This window comes from Lissotriton vulgaris, chromosome 6, assembly GCF_964263255.1.
Source record: "Lissotriton vulgaris chromosome 6, aLisVul1.2, whole genome shotgun sequence".
NCBI classification, from domain to species: Eukaryota; Metazoa; Chordata; class Amphibia; order Caudata; family Salamandridae; genus Lissotriton; species Lissotriton vulgaris.
Window position 1 is genome coordinate 1,047,704,477 of NC_141694.1, and position 20,794 is coordinate 1,047,725,270.

The 20,794-nt window shown below is 51.0% G+C and overlaps 1 protein-coding gene across 1 annotated transcript in view; it reads left to right on the forward strand.

Moving 5' to 3' along the window:
- NUP133 (nucleoporin 133) overlaps window positions 1–20,794 on the forward strand; it is a 1,523,409-nt gene that overhangs the window by 1,323,238 nt on the left and 179,377 nt on the right. The window contains exon 23 of the mRNA XM_086927107.1: window positions 9,429–9,509. Coding sequence (XP_086783233.1) covers window positions 9,429–9,509 — 81 coding nt within the window. The remainder of the gene's footprint in view (window positions 1–9,428; window positions 9,510–20,794) is intronic.

The window sequence follows — 20,794 nt, forward strand, 5'->3', positions numbered from 1 at the left end:
AGTAGTCTGGACTAACTAAGACAGGTTTGGAGGTCAATGCACGTTTGAGGTCGTTAAAGGAATGCCAGAGCAAAGGTGTGGGATGTTTCAAAGCAACGTCTGTTCTGGCCGCTTTCTTTAGTAGGTCCGTGAGGGGGGCAGCTCTCTGGGGAAAAATTGGGGATGAACCTACGGTAGTAACCGAGAAGGCCTAGAAATGCTCGGAGGTCTTTTCGGGTCTGGGGAAATGGAAACAATTGGATGGCTTTTATCTTGTTCTTCTGAGGCCGGATAACACCTTCATCTAAGAGGAAACCAAGGTATTTTACTGTCTGGGCTGCTAGGGTGGTTTTGGAAGGGTTGATGGTAAACCCAAAGGATCCCAGGGAGGTGACAACCCAATGTAGGTGGTCTAACTGCTGTTCCCAACTGTCGCTGTAGATAACGATATCAACAAGGTATGCGCCAGCGTACAGGAAGTGGGGTCTCAGGATTTAGTTCATGGCTCTCTGGAATGTAGCGGGTGCGCCATGAAGGCCAAAAGGTAAAACAGTGAATTGGTATAACCCCTCAGGGGTGGAGAAGGCTGTCTTTTTTGTGCTCTGAGGGGTATCAGCCAATAGCCTTTGCATAGGTCTAGTGTGGATATATATTTGGCCTTTCCTATTTGTTCGACCATCTCATCTACACGAGGTAAAGGATATGTGTTGAAGTTGGATATCTTGTTCACCTCGCGGAAGTCGATGCAGAACCTTATCGACCCGTCGGGCTTGGGCACTAGGACAATGGGGGAATTCCAGTCGCTTATGGAGGGCTCAATGATCCCCATTCGCAGCATCTGTTCGGTTTCTTGCCGTATGATTGTCCTGCAGGCTTCGGGGACTCGGTAGGGTCTCAACCGAACCACCTTTCCGGGTTCTGTCTGTATGGAATGCTCTATGACTGAGGTACGCCCAGGAGAAGAAGAAAACACCTGGCGTAAGGGTAGTAGAACATCCCGAAGGCTCTGTTTTTGGCTTTCGGTCAACTCAGGGCCTAAACAGGGTTCAAAGGGGAGAGATGGGTGGCAGACGGATCTAGACAGGACCGGACGGGGTCCTTCCCATTTCTTGAGGTGGTTTGTGTGGTATATCTGGGTAGTACCCCGAGTGGGGTCTAGTTCCAGCTCGTATGTGACAGGGGTCACTTGTCGGATGATGGTATAGGGGCCCTGCCATTGGCCCAGTAGTTTCTGGTCGGAAGACAGCAACATTAAGAGGACCGGATCTCCGATGGCAAAGGTACGGGTTTTGGTACCCTTGTCGTACTACCTCTTTTGGGAGCTTTGGGCGTTTTCCATGTTTTGGCGGACTATGTCCCGGATTAATGATAGGTGGGTTTTCAGGTTCTCAACGTATTCGGGGAGGGGATGAGTGCGGTCGGGTTCTGCCTCCCAGGCCTCTTGGGCCATATCCAGAAGGGTACGGGGAGGACAACCGTACAACAGCTCGTAGGGGGAATAGCTGGTACTACTCTGGGGTATGCATCGTATGGCAAACAGGAATAATGGCAGCATCTCCTCCCACCTTCTAACTTCCAGGGCCAATAGTTTCTTTAGCATTTGTTTTAAAGTGGCGTTGTACCGCTCAACTAAACCATCTGTTTGCGGGTGGTACGCGGATGTTCTAATTTGTATTATCCCCAGTTGAGAGCACACCTGCCGCATGAGGGCAGAAACGAAGGGGGTACCCTGATCTGTCAGGATCTCCCTGGGAAACCCAACTTTGGAAAAGATAGCGATTAAAACTTTGGCTATACTCTGCGTAGTGGGCTGACGCAGGGGTATGGCTTCGGGGAAGCGGGTGGCGTAATCCACAAGAACAGAGGCATAACGACACCCGCTTCGAGAGGGTATAAGGGGTCCTATAATGTCCATCCCGACTCTGCTAAAGGGAACATCAATGAGGGGAAGTGGTTGTAAGGGTACCTTAGGGGGTCGGTCTCTACTGTTTTTTTGACAGACTGGGCATTCTCGCAATATATGTTTTGATCTGTTGGTGTACGCCCGGCCAATAAAATTTCTCCAAGACGGACTAGCTTGTTTTTTTGTCGCCAAAGTGACCCCCCAATAAGTGACTGTGGGCAAGGAATAAGACCTTATCTCGGAAGGGGCCGGGAATCAATAACTGGGGTTTTGGCTGGTCCCTCCTTTGCTGTACAACAGCCCGTTTCTCTTAAAGAAATAGGGACCTACTTGTAAGGGGTCTTCGTTGTCCAATGCCCTTCCCCATGCCTCCTGCAGAAGGGGGTCTTCCTGTTGTGAGGCCCTGAATTCCCTGTCCGTCTGCCAGGGGTGTTCTTCGGGTACCACGGAGTAAGCGCTGGCATAATTCTTCTTTTCTTTCCTTTTCTGGGTTCTGGACTTCCGAGGTCTAGGAGTCGGGATTTGAGGAGGTTGTTCCAGAGAAAAAGGCGCTTCATTTCACCACTGTGTCAGTGAGTCTGTTGTGCCCTGCAGGAGCGTTGGTAGGCCAGAGTAATCGCTCCCCAGAATAACCTGTTCCAGGAGGGCTGGCACGAGACCCACTGTGAGGTTGGTTCCTGGATCCGCGGGATGTTGTACTCGTACTCGAGCAGTTGGATATCTTTTGGTATCCCCATGAACACATTGTATGGCAACCATGCCAGTAGGAGGACCAACAGGGGTCAGCATGTCCTGAGGTCTTAAAATACTTTGCCTGCAACCCGTGTCAGCTAGCGCAAGGACGGTTTGCCCATCAATATCCACAGGACAACGGAATGGGGGAGGTGTGGCCCCTGGAGTGGCACAAACATAGTTCTGGACGAGACTGACCTCCATTGGCTCTTCCTTTTGTGGGCACATACGGGCGATGTGGCCAAAACCCCTGCAACTATAGCACTGTGGTGGTCGGTACAGTATAGGTGCGGGTAACAGGGGCGGAGGGTCTGGTCTCCCTGGCAGAGGTGGCCGGTGGGGACGGACACTAGCCGTGTTGTGCTGTCTATTGGGGTGGTCCTCCCTGCCTCGTTGGAGCTCTTGGGCTCGACTGTAGGCACTTGCAATTTCTACGGCTGTCTCTAGCGTGAGACGTGTGTGTTGCCTTACCCACCTCTGGGTGGCCGGATGCAGGGAAGCCAGAAAATGCTCCAAGTAAATTTTTCCAAGGACGTCTTCTTTTGAGGAGGTATCGGGTGGTGGTGAGTGGACAGTGGCAGTGTCCCAGCTGCTTCGGCGCCAACGCGACCTTGGATTGTTTTAAACTGCTTTTAAAACTGCTTTTAGTATGAGGGAACAGAGGGAGGAGAGCGAGTAGGCTCCCTCAGTGACTTTGTTTGTTTTACCTTTGTGCTCATCCCGACTGCAGAGGTCTTCTGGCAGTCACCCCGGAGGCACTCTAAATATCTGCGGGTGGCACCGCTGTTCTGCCGAGGTCTCCTACCTGAAGGCAGCAGCTTGGCACAGGGGGGCTGGTCTTGTTTCCTTTCTACCCGCCCCGTTCTGACGCCGGTGACTAGCACCGTTCGAGCAGAGGGGGTGGTAGGTCCGAGCCAGCCACTTCCAGTGCGCGGGGGAGGACGGGCAGCGCTCTAGTGTTGCGAGGCGCTGGGGGTGATAAAAGGCGGATGTGTGCTAGGCAGCGCAGCGGACGAGCGCAGCGTGCGCGCCAAAGGCGAGCCCGTCTGCGCCCGTCCGCGGGCCAGGGCCCCAACCCCTGGTCCAACAAGAGCCCGCACGGAGATCTAAATATGCACCTGGACGATCCCTTGGACAGAGGGGCCGCAGGGCTTTGTCAAGAACTGCTGGCCCTTCAGCTGGAACAGAGAGCGAAGGCCCCCACTCACCAGCTGGGCCATTTACTCGACCCGATATTCGCGAACTGGAGGAATGTAGAGACCAAACCCAATATCCCGATGCCCTGGACAGACCACCTTCTTGTGCCCTTCGTGGTGCTGACGCCAGGTGCTAGGATGTGGGAACATGCACCCCTGAACTATCCCAGCCGGAAGTGAGTTAATTTCTCTCTGACTAGTTTTGATGAAGCACTCGCCAACGGAGGGAGGCCTGGTGGGTTGGATGTGGAAACAGCCAGTAGTAACCTTGACAAACGTATCATGGAGGCGCTGGATTGCACAGCCCCACTCTGTTTTGTCCCCGAAGCCGCCGTACACAGAGAACGGCTCCATGGTACGACGATGAGCTGCGGGCGGCTAAATCGGAATGTACGCGCATGGAGAGTGGCTTTTTCGAGTCTAACTAGACAGGAGTATTTAGTGAAGAGGCGGGCTTACCACGGGTTGATTAGGAAATCTAAAGCCGCCTACTATGCAGATAAGATTAAGGAGGCAGAGAATTCCGCGAAGGAATTGTTTAAAATCTATAAATCCATTTCGGTAGCGAAATCCTCCGTATTGCGGATTACTTTGCAGAAAAAGTCGCAAATATCTACCAATCATTCCCGGCCCAAACCACAACAGGGTCGGAGTTTGTTGAAGCTACGGGGGGAGTTAGGGGACAGTATGACTTAGCTAACCTCACTACCCCCCCTCCGGAGATGCTGATACAGATCTGCAGATCGGTAAAGTCTGGCTCCCCGCGGGATCCTGCACCACCTCAACGGCTTGTGGAAAGCCTGGTGATCTTGGAGCCCTATATTAGGCACCTGTTGGAGGTGTCTTTTAGGACCCACACGGTACCTATAGGGTGGAAACAGGCGGTAGTACTCCCTCTACAAAAGAAACCGAACATCAGTTTCGAGAAACTGGAGAACCTCCGCCCCATATCACTCCTACCCTATATGGCCAAAGTAGCGGAGAAGGTCGTGAATATCCAGCTGATGGAATTTGTGGAGGAGGCGGCCCTCCTGCACGCCACTCAGTTTGGATTCCGGCCTCGACATTCCACCGAGTCGGCCCTACTAATGGCAGTCGAGACCATCAGACAGGGAGTGGATGAGGGCCAAACCATGGCCCTGATTCTGCTGGACCTAAGTCAGCGTTCGACACTGTAGCACATACCACCTTGCTACAGTGTCTGAATAAAGGCGAGATCTCAGGCGCTGCACTGAAATGGATCCAGTCCTTCCTGGTAGAGAGGGGTTTCCAGGTCAGGCAGGGGGACTGCTACTCCAGAGTGATCAATTTGGTTCAGGGCGTTCCTCAGGGCTCGTCCCTGAGCCCATCCCTTTTTAACCTGTACGTGTCCCCGGTGGCTACCATCGTGGAGGCTCATGGGCTGCGTATAGTGTCCTATGCTGATGACACGCAGCTAGTCATCTCCCTATCACGCACGCCGGGTCTTGCTGCGGACAGTTTCAGAGCGTGCATGTAGGAGCTGGCAGCCTGGATGTCTTCCAACTGCCTGAGGCTGAACGGCAGCAAGACAGAGGTGCTCGTGATGGGGGGGCCCATCTGTGTGGAATTCAGCATGGTGGCCACCCTGTTTGGGGTCAGCACCGACACCTTGTCAGGAAGCCAAAAATCTTGGCATCTGGCTTGATACCGACCTGACATTTAGGCCTCAGATCAACAGAGTGGTGGGGGGCATGTTTTGGTGTCCTGAAGGGCCTGCGGAAGGTTCTTGAGCTCCTACCCACGGAGGCCCGAAGGACGCTGGTGCATGCCCTGGTAACAGCACGCTTGGACTATGGCAATCTCCTTTATCTGGGGGCCACAGAAAGGAGTCTCGACCGTCTCCAGGTGTTCTAGAACGCCGCAGCCCGCCTGGTTCTGAGGCTGCCCAGGAGATCGGCCTCGAAGGCAGCGCTCCGAGCTCTTCACTGGCTGCCGGTGAGGAGTAGAATTGAGTTCAAGGCTCTGTGCACGTGCCACCAAATCATGGGCGGTAAGGCACCGGTGCCATTACAGGATTTCGTCACCCGCTATGAGCCGCCTCGAGCATTGAGATCTGCTGGCTCTGGGTTATTGAAGGTCCCCAGAGTGAGAAAGGCCTGCATGGGGGGCAGGTCTTTCAGGTTCTTGGCTGCCAAAAGCTGGAACAAGCTCCCGCTGGAACTGCGCCTCGAACCCTCTGAGTCAAGATTTAGGGGCAGACTGAAAACCCATCTGTTTGTTCGGTAGACTGGCCAGATATTAAGCTGCGAGGGTTCTGTCAGTACCACCCACCATAGCGCGGAGACATGCCGTTGAGCGTATTCAGGCGCTTTATAAACTTGCCTATCATTATTATTATTATTATTAAGCCATTGATTGGTCAAGTCCTTAATCCGGAAGGAGAGGGCTCTGGGGGTTTCCTGGGGTCCTTCTTTGGCCTGCCACAGTTTAACTCTATATGTTTCATCGCCAATGCCCAGGCGTTCTAGGATGCACTTCTTAATGTCATCATATGGAGTGTTTCCCTGGACGTTGGCTTGTTGATATGCAGCCTGTATATCACCGGTCAACAGAGGTCCTAGGTATTGGCCCCAGCGGTCAACGGGCCATGAGGCGGCCTGGGCTAGTCTCTCGAAATTGGTGAAGAAGTAGTCCGGGTCGTCCCCTGGCACATACTTCTGTAGGACTACTGAAGGGAGGGAGGCAACCGGTCTTTGGTGTCTTAGGGCATCGGTAAGCTTCCCCATGGCTTGGTCGTGTGCATCTCCCTGACCCTTGAGCACGTCATGGAGCTGGCCTCTGTCGTCCTCTGCGGTCTTAAGAAACCGTTCCATCATTTTGCCCAACTGCTCCTGGGACTCAGCCATTTTCCTAACAGCGGCCTCCATGATTCCAGCTGGTCCCACTTCTGAGACCACCTGTGATCGTGGGGTTGCAGCGGCTGGAAAAGCAGGCAAGGAGGCCGGATATAGTGGGCAATGCCAGTTCTTTATTGAAAGACTAGAGTCAGTATTACAGGAGGAGGTAGGGAAAACAAAGGCAAGGCTCCTATGTAGAGCGTCTTGATCTTCTCCGGGGTTGCGCTGGGGTGATGGGTCTTCGGGGAGGTCCGGAGCTGGGGTGGTCCTCGGAGGTATCAGGAAGAGAAAGAAATAAGGAGCCGTTAGTCCTGCTGGACTCGATGTAGCATAAACCGTAAGCAACACCAAGGTTCGAGTGAGGGGATTGAAAGAATGACCGTGAAAGGGGGGGGGGGGAATCGGGACGGAATAGGGGAGGAAGGGTTAGAGAGTAGAAAGAAAGGGTATCCGGTGAGTGCTCGTGATGGGATAGACTAAGTCTACGGTGCTGTACACAAGTGAAGACGTGCTGTACAATCTTTTTACAGTGAGGGTAGGTCTGGTGCAACTAAAGGGAAATCTATATACAGAGCACCTAGTGTGCTAAGGAGGTGGTTCGTTTGTACTCACACGCTCCGCCGCAACTCTCCGATGAGTTGCGGCCGCTCTTCAGCCACCTCCTGGGCACTCCACCAGTCTTCACTCCACACGTCTTCTCCTTCGGTTGCCTGCTCTTCCTCCGCTTCGGTCCGAGTCTCCTGCCACGAGATCGCTGCTCTGACCACGCTTCTGTCTCTGCTTCCGTCTTTTCCCTGTTCCGGTGCTGGAATCGAGGCGGAGCTTCCGGGGTCATGGCAGTGTGTTTCCGGTGATGGGCCGCTCTGGATTGGTTCCTGGAAGAAAGAGAGGGGTGGGGTTCTGGTTGTCATGGTTGTCTCCAAGGATGCCGCAGGACTGGTTTCCGAGAAGGGCGAACGTCCGAGGATAGGAGGTCCGGGCGGGGTAAGTGAAGACGGCGCATCACAATCTTGTTTTTTCCTGCTGTGTTTATCTGACGAGATATTACCACTCAATATTTTATTGGAAAGGCAAAGCTTATCTGTGGGGGGTCGGGACTGCAGCCTGCAGAACAAGATAAAGCTGGCAGAGAAGGCCACACTAGCGAAAATACGAGGGCGCAAGCAGAAATCGTAAACAAGACGTTTTCTGTGGTGGGGAAGGGGGAAGAGCGTTGAAGCGCGAGCAAGCAAGATGGAGAGGCGAAGCGAGGGGGCGCACGCTTGTGCGCGTAACCGCACGCCCTGTGCCTCGCAAAAAGCTGTGGTCGGCTTTTTGAAGGCCCCTATCTAAAAGTCTCGCCAGAGCAGTGCATGTGTTGGCTCAGGCGAGACCTGAAAAAAATCTCCCATTGTGGTTTTAGGGAGGGACAATGAGTCACCTTGAAAGCAAAACTTATAATTCGAAGACAAACCGATTGCAAAGTCCGTGACCAACAACAGATGGCAGGAGTGTGCAATGCAAGTGATCTACAGCTACACGTTACAAACACAATATTCAAAGATTCAATTGAATGACCATCATCAATGCAATGTGTTTGATTTGTCTAGAAGCTAAAAAGCAACAAACAAAAGCGTACTTCAAGACGGTAAATATGGCAGAAGTACACCAAGAAGCTATTAACTTTGTAAAACCTGTGGAAATGGGGCAGAGAGGATAACATTGATATTTCTTGTTACACTTACAGATTCAAGACTGACATACTCATCTTTTCGATTTCATTTAGCAACGGTAGCTGCTTATAAGCAGAACAAACAACATGCATCTTTATTTAAGATACCAGCTGTTAAAGCGTTTATAGAAAGGTTAAATGAATTATCACTCCGAGAGCACTAGCAGTCGTTTGATTCTTGGGGCCTCCTTTCTAGCCCTTACATTCTAGTCCGATGTAGCATCTCTCATGGGAATGGCCTTTCTAGGGGCATTTCCAATTTTACACAGGGTTTGCAGATTGCAAACCTTAACGATTGAGGATACTTTCAAATAGGTTCAGAAGGATCGATTTGTCAGGAGGACAAGCCTGCATTTTTCTAGCAAACTGTCTTCCCATTCCATATTAATAAGATGACTGAATTACCAATCTCAGTCAGTTCCAGAAAGAGCATTGCACATTTTAGATCTAAAAAACAGTAATGTGTTACATTGATAGACCTTAAACAATCTATTTGCAATACAACTATTCACTGCATTTACAAACAGAGTGTTCTGTGAGGTCTGTCTCAGAAAAAGTGGAGTGGCAGCACTTTTCTAAATTGAAGAGGCAAGTATTTCCAGGCCATGAATTTCCACATGAAATCTTCTGTTGCCTGTCCACTTTATTTTCTTCTAGGGACTTTTACAAATCAGTCCTGCTCACTGAAGCGCCTACTTGGCATGAACAAGGCAACTTGGGATTGTTTATTTGTTCATAAATGTGTTGTGAAATGGCCACAATTGCATATACCACAGATGTTGTGTTGCAAATGCCAGTCAAGTTGTTTTATATAAGGGGTTCAATCTTTGAAGCCTGAGCAGTTATTTTTGCTGAAATAGAATTACTTCAGTTCAAAATTGATTTTGTAGCAGGCCCCTGTTTATTTCACAGAATTCTTTAGGTTAAGCCACTCAGTGTGTAATGTTGTGAAATTGATAGCAGTTGTTGGACTTAAATCTTCTTTAGGAGAATGTTTGTCAATTGCATGCATCAATTAAAAAAATGATCATTGTACTCTCCCACCACAGCTGTACATTAGTGAAGATAACAGAAGAGCTAATGAGTATGACTTCAAGAAAGCGCTTGATCTGCTGGAATATATCAACGAGGTAAGAGATGAGAACCCCCTTTTTCAATTAACATAGTCTCTTCAAAATTGTATCTGTAAAAATTTGTGTATCGTTTTGATAAAATCCTTTAATAAATGTATTTCAAGGAAGCAACAGAATTTTGTCAAAAGTGCAACAATGCAGGGAAATCTCAAAGGAAATATAGGAAATATTTCAAGGTAGCACAAATGTTTCGTAACCCAACAATAATTTTGGAATCAGGAACACAGAAGAACAGGAAGAGAGTAATATTGTCACTATTTTTTCTTACAACTACTTGTCCCATGTAGATTCCTCACCTTTAGAATATTCCCAGGCACCAGACTGGATCCAGAAAAGGTCTCTAGTAGTATTGTTCCTGGTTCTTCAGGATGTCCCAAACCCCAACAATCCTGGCTCCAGCCACCCAGTGTGCGACAACACTGGCCTGTATGCATCACCACCGTGCACATTGGTGTTCATTCCTGTTTTTCTCATCTTCCTGCCATGGGTGCAAAACTGTGTGTTTGGTTTTCACCCAATTTTATTCTAAATTGTAATGACCCTTGTGCAGCAGACTAGGTCAAATGTCACCTCATCTGGTATCTAGGTTCAAACCCTATTGACACTGTCACAACCAGATGTCCTTGTCTGACCTTCATGATATGTGCATGCTGTGTCTTTGGCCTCATCATGGTACCTTAACGTGTAAATAATGTGCCTCATGTATCTGAAGTCAATCAGGGTGTTTGAGCGAAGTAGCTCTTGCCCATGAGTAGCCCCATAAACTTTCTATTTCCAATCCTTCAGATAAGTTCTTTGACAGAGAGCAAGTGTTCAAAGGCTCCACTAAAAAAACATAAGACATACCATAGAAAACAGAATTCCTATTATTCATCGTCAAAGAAATATTCCAGTTCCCGGTTGGCAGGCACGTTCCCGTACACTAACCTGCAGGGTTGTCCAGCGGGGGTGATGGTAGTTGCTTGGTCCCTAATTCCTCTAGGTGCTATCACACTGAGCGTGAACCAAAACACAGTTGCTCTTGTGTGTAAGCACTCCGGGGAAAAACATGGAAAGGGGAAGAACAGAAAACTCTGCCGCCTGCCATGGCAGCCACGTCCAGAAACTCTCTAGAGAAGGCAGGTCACCAATTTGCTGGTAGAGGCCTCAGGGTTGTGCCGGATAGTCTGTATACGACAAAGGAAAAAGGTTATAACCAGTCTGTACAATTGTCCCCTCCCTTACTTGCACCCCAGATCACAATAGATCTTACCTACACCTCTCTGCAAACTGCTAGTAGACCACAGGCATGCCACATCTGATAGAGACTACTAGCCGCATATTCCTTAACGTAGAATTATCCCCAGGCGTGAGACTGGATCCGGAAACTTTTTGCACAGCATCTCTGCGCTCCGGGGGGACGGCATCACGCGGCTCCGCCCAGGTGTAGCCCGCGTATGTGACATCAGCGAGGTCACATAAGTCCCACCCCGGCACGCCTACGTCAGATTTTTCCTTTTCCCCGTGCACCGCGGATCCGGCTCATGCTCCGGGCCTGTTTAGGCCTTTCCCTTCTATCCTTTGTGTGTTGTGGGAACAGTGTGCGGATGCCTTCGGGCTTCAAGACTTGTTCGTCTTGTGGACGCTTGATGTCGGCGACGGACCCTCACCTCATTTGCATGTGGTGCTTGGGGGAGGATCACGGCTCCACTGATTGCGAGGAATGCCAGCGGTTGAAGCCGAAGTCGCGCTGGAACGCCAGATGAAACTTCTTTCGGCTCGCATGTCCAGGTCGGCTTCGTCGCCTCGCTCAGCCTCTGCAGAAGGTTTTCGAAGTGGCCGTCATCGTCGTCGTTCTCATCCCCCTCCTGTGCCGCTAGAGCGTTGCTCCCCTGTGGGTAAGTGCTGCAGTTTGTCCCCGAGGGCTGGTTCCAGGCCTGTTGGGAGCGTGTGCTCTCCGTGGGTGATGCGGCCCTGCGTATCGTCCCCTTATCCATCGTTTCCCAGTGAGCGGGCATAGAGAGCCCAGATTGAGACATATGCGGCGGCTTTGCAGGCCTCCCTGGTTCCTCCTCTTCCTCCTTCCCCTCCTGGAACGTCAGCGGATCCCCTGTGCGGTGCGAGGCCTTCCGCGGCGTCACCGGCGGCTCCGGCCCCGACGCCGACTGGTTCGGATCCTGGCTTGGAGGATGTGGTGCAGTTGGGAGGCGGCCCTTCGGGGGTACCTCCTTCGGACCACAGCACCCCGGCTTCGCTGCAGACTCCTACGGGAATCCCCGAGCCCCTCTCGGTCCTTTGACAAGGTGATTCTGTCTAAGGCCGAGGTGACGCCGCTACGGCACCGGCAGCTGCTGGCCCTGGCGGCACCACAGGGGTCGGCGGACCCCCCTCGTCCCGTCATGGGTCGAGGCTGGCAGGGGACCCTGCGTCCCTCCCCGGGCCCCCCTCGTTCCTCCTTGCAGGCGGCTGCCTCGGAGGTCGAGTCGAGGCCGCCAGCGCCACAGGGGTCGGAGGGAATCTCTCATCTCCTCGTGGTTCGAGGCTGGCGGGGGACTCCTTGTCGGTCCCCGGGTCCCTCTCGTCCCTCCGCGCAGGCGGATGCATCGCCGGAGGTCGAGTCGGCCTTGGCGCCGCCGTGGGGGTTGGTGGATCTCTCTCGTTCCCCCATGGTCGAGGCTGGCGGAGGACTCCTTGTCGCTCTCTGGTTGCTTCTCGTTCCTCCATGCAGACGGCTGCCTCGTTGGTCGAGCCGGCGCCGTTCCAGCGCCACCCCTTCACCACCTTGGCTCCATCCCAGCACCGGTCCCCGACGCCGCGTGAAGATGGCGGCCTGTCCGGTGTCTCCTGTGGTGTTGGACGACGACACACTGCTCCAGGTTGCGGATTCTACAGCACCGGACAGGCGTCAGAGCGCGGATTTGTCCTCGGACGTCCCCTCTTCTCCAGAGGTTGCGCGCCTGCTGGTGACGGGCCGCCGCGTCGTGGCTTTCTCCCCGGCATCATCAAAAGACTGCTCCCTGCGGTCGCCGCAGTTTTCGCCAGAGGAACCACAAGTTCCCCACTCTTCTGCACCTCTTTCTCCCTTTCGGGCCTGGCCCTTGCCCACTCCGGCTGGCTTTGGGGTCAGCCGCCTTAGTTTGCAGCCGCCGCCCACGGAGGAGCTGCTTTTTCCACCGCGGGCCCTACGGAGGCGGGTGCGGCCTTCGCTCGCGCTGTTTCCACCCACGGCTGTGGGAATTTTGCGCATGGGAGATCCGGCTGCCCATTTCCCCACCGATCATCTTTTGGAGGTTCTCCACCAGGGCTCTGGTGGAAGGGAGCTGCTGTTCCCCTTTGAAGGTTCGCTCCATTCTTCTCTAACGGACTTGGGGCTACCCCGCCACAAGGGATCCGGTGCCCTAACACCTTCTCAATTGACACCTTCAGGCGCCGCGTGACCAGGCGTGTCTTTTCCTCCACCCATCAGCCAGTGGGCCCCTGTTGCAGACCGCCTTTCCTTCCCTACCGTCGCTGTTGGCTCCACCTTCCCAGGAGGCCCGCTGGCTAGACTCTTGGGGCCGCAATATGTTTGCTTCGACCAGTGCGGCTCTGCAGGCCCTTAACACTTTATGCATGTTGGCTAGGGCCACCTCTTGTTTGTGGGACTCGGCGGAGTCCCTTGGATCTGCAGCTTCTCAGGAGGGTGCTGGTGTTGATTTGCGGCACCATGCATTAGAAGCCATGCCTTCCCTGGACCGGAAACAAGCTTCCTAGGACCGGTTTCTGGCATTCCAGCCGTCTTCAGCCAGGCTTGCAGAGTGGGCTAAAGAACGGTGATGGATTAAACCCAGATCTGTTGACTGGGTGTGAGTGTTTGTTTGATTGGTTCAGATGCTCCATCCATCACCACCCCCTTTTGTACAGCATTAAAGAAGGGGAAGCATCCACGTCTTCCCCGACCTAGATGATTGGCTGATCAAGAGCGCTAACAAGCACCAGTGCCTAATGCACATCCAGGCTACCATCTCCCTGCCTCTTTGGGAGGATCTTCTGTCGCAGCAGCAGGGGTTTGTTCTTCACCCAAACCTGTCCAGCCCCTTGCATGGAGATTAAGCGGCGGCAGTTGACATCGTTTGACCTGCCTCCCGAAGTCTGTGATGTCATCTTGGCAGCTAGGCATCCCTCCACTAAGACGGTATACGCATGCAGATGGAACAAATTTGTGGCATGGTACACAGCAAAGGCTGTGGATCCCCTTTCCGCCCCTCTTTCTGAGGTACTCTTGTTCCTCCTTTTTTTGGCCCAGCAAGGCTCTGCTCTGGGCACTCTATAGGGCTACCTCTCGGCCATTTCAGCCTTATTTAGGCTTCCTGATTCTCTTTTCAAGTCCCCTGTTGTAAATGGATTCCTTAAGGGCATTATTCATCTTTTTCTTCCTGTTCTCTTCGTAATGCCTCAGTGGAACTTCAACTTGGTTCTTACCTACCTCATGTGTGCTCCCTTTGAACCGCTATATAACTGTCCTCTCAGACTTCTCACTTTGAAAACTGCCTTTCTGATGGTTATCACCTCTGCACGCAGGGTGAGTGAGCTACAAGCTCTTACTTCCAAGCCTCCCTTTCTAGCTGTCTATCCGGGCAAGGTCCTCTTTAGAACTAGACCTTCCTTTCTTCCCAACGTGGTTACTTCTTTCCTCTTTGGCCAAACCTTCACTTTGCCCACCTTCTTTCCACCTCCGCATCCTTCAAAAGAGGAAGAGAGGCTCCACTATCTGGATCCAAAACATGTGTTTTCCTTCTACTTGGATCGCACCAAACCATTCCGGGTGGACGAGCAGCTCTTTGTTGGTTACGTGGGCGCTAAGAAAGGTCGGGCCGTGCACAAATGGACAATCTCCAGGTGGGTCGGTCTGTATATCAAAACCTGCTACTCTTTGGAAAATAAGGAGCCTCCAGTGGGACTGCGCGCCCATTCCACCAGGGCGACGGCCGCTACTACTGCTTTGGGACGCGGAGTCCCCCTAAATGACATCTGTCAGGCAGCTATGTGGGTATCGCTGCACACGTTCACCAAACACTACTGCCTAGACAGCCAAGTCCGGAGAGACGGCTTCTTTGGCCGTTCTGTTCTCCAGGTCTTTCTGGTGTGAACTTGGTTTACAGACCCAGCTCCGGGGTTGGTATTGCTGGGGTATCTATTCTAAGGTAAGGAATCTATAACTAACAGTTTCTTTCAGATGAACAAGTTACTTACCTATGGTAACAATATATCTGTAAGAAACATAGGTTAGTTATAGATTCCTTACCTTAGAATCCTTCCCGTTCTGCAAACTGACTTCTAGGGTTAAGGACGTCCTTTCAGGGCCCTTGTTTTGTGAACCAGTGGTCAGTGTCTTGCATGGCTCTGCGCTTCTGGCGCGGAAAGTCATGTACAGAACTGACATCAGAGCGCGAGGCTGGCATTTATGTAGCTACCGCAACATCATCCCAGCGACCACGTCGGCGGCGAACGCGGAGTCGACCGACGCCACCTTCCAACACGCAGGGGTACTTCTGACGAAAAACAGTCTGAAGCCTGGAGGTAATTCTAAGGTAAGGAATCTACAACTAATCTGTGTTTCTTACAGATATATAGTTACCGAAGGTAAGTAACTTGGTAAAATATGTCCACCTTAACATTCTTGGACAAGGCCCAAAAGATCTTAACCCTCAAGGTTTTCACAGGGGCCGGACAAAGAAAGGAGTTCAGCTGGCTGCTTCAAAAGTCACACTCCTCCGAGAGGACAATATGTTGAGAAAGGCCATTGACCAGACCACAGCCAATCTGGAGATTTTTCTTCCTCTTAACGAGTGGAAGAGAGAAGGGCACTAGACTTGCCTCTTGAGGAAACTCCTATGCTGGAAGTTATTGCGGTAAATCCGCCTATTTTTCCCATGTAAAAATCTTGGGCAGGTTGGCAAAGTTCAACCGCAGTTGGGAGAAGCTAAACTCTGATGCTTGGGTCCTGCAAACTATCATTGGTTTTCACACAGATTGACTTTTCCACAAAACAAGTTGTTCACCTATGACCGTTGGTCTTTTCAGAGGCAGAATCGCAGTTGATGTGAAGGTAGCTGGAAACTGAATAGATAATTTCGAGATTCCACTGGTAGCTGTGGAGATTGGTAACCAATTTCTTACTGGTGGAAAAGATGGCCAGCCAGTAATAAACCTCAGAGAGTTCATTGAGTGGCTGTTATACTGCCTCTTAAAGATGGAAGGTCTATTCACCTCCTTGTGGAGTATGCCCTTGGTTTGCATACACATTACTATCCATCTGGCAGTTGCTGCTTTGGATATAGGCTAGCACTGGAGGGCTTCTCCTGCCCGGCAACCACCCCAGGCAATAATCAACCAGGATACCAGTGCTTCAAAGGCCACAGAGAGGCAGAGGCCGAGGGATGAAGGCGCTAGTAACCCTCCCAGCAACAGCAAAGAAAGGTGAGGTGAGGAGGACACAGGGCTTAAAGAAATCACAGTACGCCCGACTCAAGTTTCCACAGCAGTCAAAGCTATGGGCTCTAGTGGCATCTAGGCAGCAGTACATAAATGGGCCCGCCAGATGGGCCTCAGTCATGGCCCCCTATTTCAGCAAATCTGCTGGGGTCAACTATCCCCAAGTCATGAAGAGGCTTACTATTGGTACCAATACACAAAAAAGGTTCCCGGTCATCGCCTGAGAACTACTTAGTCAGTCAGTCAAAGTAGTTTTATTCGATTTTGATAAAAATCATAAAAAGACATTGCATACAAAAGTTCATGAATAGATTTACAGATACATCAAGTACAATCATGTTAAAAAGAGATTAAAATGCATGATCAAGGCTTTACAATACAGCCTTATAAAAAGCAGTTTACAAAAGTTAAAAATCTATAAGAATATCCGCAACGGCGGCGCAGTGCAAAATAGGCAATTTGATCTACAGCAAAACTAAGTCATTGTATGCTGTCGATGGATATATGTTTAGCTTTAATGCGCGCTGCTGCGGCCAAGAAACTTCCCATACAAAAAATTATACGAATAGTACTCATCGACTGTAAATATAGGAGTGCCGGTTTAACTTGTCTAAAGCCCGCCTCCCTTAAAATTGGGAGCAAGTATTTCTTTCGGGGCACTGAGAACAGTGTGCAAAACAGGGCAAAGTGTGTGGTATCCTGAATTGAATGATTGTCGCAGGAGCACAGGGAGGCTAACTCTGGCTTAGCCCAGGATGGATAATTTCCCAATAGGTAAGGGATCAGATTTAATCTAAATTTTGTCAAGAGGAACCTAAGGAATGGTCTTGTGACTATTGTGAGGTAAGGTTCCATGGCAGAGGAGCATTTTGTTAAATAGTGTGTCCTGACCGAGGGCTTCTGCAGTTCTATTTCCTCTCGGTTAGATCTTGCCAGGGACAAAAACTGCCTCTTGATCGAAACTACGTCCTTAATTGTTATGCATTTAGGTGATTCAAAAAGTTCCGGTCTTCCTAACCGATGAAATGACCTCCTCAGATAGTTCAACCAGGGAATCTTTTTGTGGTGTTCCAGTGACATAACGTCCTCCATAATAGAATGGTTCAAGGGTACCTCTTTGTTGAGCCACGTCTTTAGCCAGTAGATCAGTGGGGCCAGGTTTAGCCTGTCAGTTATATAGTCCAAGCCCACCTCCGAGTGAATGGAGTAAGTTGGAGTAGATGGGGGACTGATAGTAATGAGCGTAAAAACCTGTTCTCCGCTCTCTGGATAGGTTCAAGCTGTGCATACCCCCAAATTGGCGCACCATACATGGCTATTGACAGACATTTCGAGGTGTAAACCTTCAGTAGGGCCTCCATTGGCCTAGCGCCCAGTCTTTTGGAAAAGGCCATGAGGGCAGCCGATGACCTGGACACCGATAAGCTTTTTGCTCTAACCTGTGGGCCCCACGTCCCCCTCTCGTCAAAGAGCACCCCTAGGTAGGGAAAAACTGCCGTTCTGGAGACCTCCAGACCCTTGCATTTGAAGGTTTTAATCGTACTTTTACGTCTGTGTGCTCCCACTACCATTGTGTGCGATTTACCCACGTTAACCTTCATGTGCAGACCGTCCATGAAGGTACCAAATGCATCAAGCAGGCACTGCAGAGCGTTACCAGTACGGGCAATAAGGACTGTGTCGTCCGCGTATAGGAGTGCTGGGATCTTGGATACTCCTACACGTGGAACATCACCCCCGGTCTTCTCTACGCACTTCCCCAAACCATTGATGTATATGGTAAACAGGAGGGGGGCTAGTATGCATCCCTGCCTTACCCCCACGCCTAGAGTTAAATGGAGCACTGCATCTTCCCTCCCTGGTGACCCTGACCTTAGCGGACAGATCCTGATGTAATGAGGCCATGAATCTAACCAGGGCCTCGTCTATCCCAATCTTCAGTAACATGGCCCAGAGCTTTGTTCTGTTCACTAAATCGAAAGCCGATGAGAGGTTCATAAATGCTAGAAATAAGGACCCCTCCTTGGCGACCGTGTACTTGGCGACCAGAAGATGTAAATTGGAGCACTGTTCCACTGTGCCCCTCTTTTCCCTGAAACCATATTGTATTTCGGCTAGCACACCATGGTTCTCTATACTCTCCCTGAGCTTGGTTAACAGGACTCTGCCTAAGATTTTGACGGCAGAGTCCAGGAGGGATATGGGCCTATAACAGCCTGGGTCGTCCCGGTTACCTTTCTTAAATATTGGGACAATGATGGAGGTTGCCCAGGAAGATGGAAAAAAGCTGCTGGTGGCCGCGTTAAATACGTTGGTCAGAACGCCTGCCCAGATGCCAGGGGAAGATTTATACAAGTCGCCCGGGACATGAGGTTTCATGGCTGGCTTTTTCCACTTCACCTATATTGAAGCTCAGGGCATAAGACTCCAGGGCGGTTGGTGGATCAGGGGGATCTGTCCATGCTCTCGCCACCATATACCGCACTAAAGTGGCTGATCCATTTTTCGTCCGGAATCACACAATCCATGACTGAATTAGGTGAGTTCGTGAAAAAGGGCTGGTTTATTACATTCCAAAATTCTTTACTGTCCGTTAGAATGTCTACGTTCAATAGGTTATCCCAGGCTATTGACTTAATCGTTTCTTTCCTTGATTTGATGGCCGACTTGTACTGTTTCCTAAGGTGTGCTATATTCCTCGTGTCCCTTATAGGTTGCTTTAGAGCAAGCATCAGCAGTCTATGGGCCTTGGAGCAGTTTGCATCAAACCAGCGATGGGGTTTACTGGTTCCCCGCCTTGTGCTGACAGTAAGATCTGTCACAATTTGGTTGCAAATTGCTTCAAAGGCCCCCTTAATTTCATCAGCAGGGGACGAAGTGTTTTGGCATATCTCTAGATAGCAGTTGATTTTTGGTAGGAGCTCAGCGTAAAAAGTATTGGGCACTACATTGGCCCACTTGAGCCTTCTCCCCTGGTCGGTTGGACGTACTGAGATATGGGCCTCTTGTGGATGGGGCGTAGGGCCCATATGCTGCCCCCAGGCTACCTCCGCTACTACCGGGTTGTGGTCACTATGTACAGACACCAGCGTGTTGTATGACATTACCCTATTCAGGATCCCTGGGGTCATACATATGTAATCGATAGTGGACCTGGGCTACTGCCTTTGTAGGTATGAGATCTAATGGTGCCTTCGGGTGAGTTAGGTTCATAGAGATTATGATAAGCCACTAAGTCTTCTAGCTCTGCCCCCTCGGTGGAATGCTCAAAATGTGGCCCTACTGGCCCTGCGGGGTCTGCCCTGATCGTTGAACCACATGGACCACTGCATGGGTGAATATTAAAATCTCCTAAAAGAATTATTTTGTGACTAAGACGTGTGTTTTGGCTGACCGAAACTAAAAAAGCATCTAGGCTAGCAATACTATTATTGCTAGTATCCTTATTCATTGAATTATAACAATTGATATAAAAGGTGCTCATGGAAGGGGGAACTAACCTTTCAACTATTAGCAGGTTTGGGCAGGAATTGTTGACCAGTTTCAGCGAGCCTCTGAGTTTCAGGGAGGAAAAAAGGGTTATGAGACCACCCCTAGCTCTACCTGAGCTACTTGGGGATGCAGCCTTAACGAAGCTAGTAAAGCTGTCCAGGCAGAAACTATCTGCTGTGTCCCAAGTCTCCTGCATGGCGATAACTTCGTATCCGCGGACCACTCCCACCCAATCCTCAATTGTTACCTTGCTTTTGATACCTGCCACGTTCCAGCTAGCGAGTTTGCAAACCATGTCCTTCCCCCGCTCATCAGGTCCAATTTGAAGGGGTCGCCCGTGAGCTAATGGTCAATCGACCTCCTCCAAGCCCTCCATACCCTCCAAACCCTCGGTGCCTGATAATGGAGCAAAACGGTTGCTGGTGGGTATCCCGCTGACTGATGGTGCGTCGCCCGCCCCTTGAGCTGGTAGTGGCAGTGATATAGATTCTGAACTTTGGACAGGGCGTTGAGGGGAGCCCAAGGTAGCGGTCGCGACGGAGCCTGCCCCTGGGCGTGCGATCAGGGTTGGGCTTGTGGTGCCGTGACGATATCCAACATAGGTTCTTCTCGTGGGAGGATAAAAGAACCCCAGTGGTATGGGTCTCACATGATCTTTGGAAGTTATAACTGAACCGTCCCAGAAAAGTTTATCTGCCAGGTTGGGCCTGTTGAAATTTATGACCACACAGTCCCCCTTGGTGATTTTGGGTCTTTTCCCAACCCACCCCACTCTCCTTGCAAAAATAAGCGAGTCTGCGGGGTTCTCCCCACTTGAGGAATCAGCACACCAAGTTCTTGCTTTATGTAGAAGGTTCCTGGTGGATTCAAATTCACCCTCTTCAAGCTGTGGCACTCCTATAAACACTGCCACCAAAGAGGCAGCAGCCGGAGGTAAGTTCAAGTTATACTTGCTTGGTTTTAATTTCCTGTGCGGGGACGTGGGTGGAAGCAACCGTGGGTGGGCGATAGATGTTTGACCCGCCTGGCTTGTGGGTGTGATTGCACAGGGAAGCTGACCGCTGGGAACTGTTCCCTCTCCCGGGACTGTGGCACAGGGACTTGGTCCTCCTGGCACTCCAAGATCTTGAGGCGGAGTGCCCCTCTTAGGCTGCTCCAAGGGCGTCGTGTAGGAGGTGATGATTTTATCCAACTGTGCACATTTCTTGAGGAGATCGGACAAGCAGGAATTTAGTGTGTCAACAATGTCTTTTGCAATCCCCACTAGCAATGGCTCAGTTCTAGCAACGAAAAGTGCCTCCGGTTGGTCCCCAAGAGGCTCAGTTAGTTTGATATCC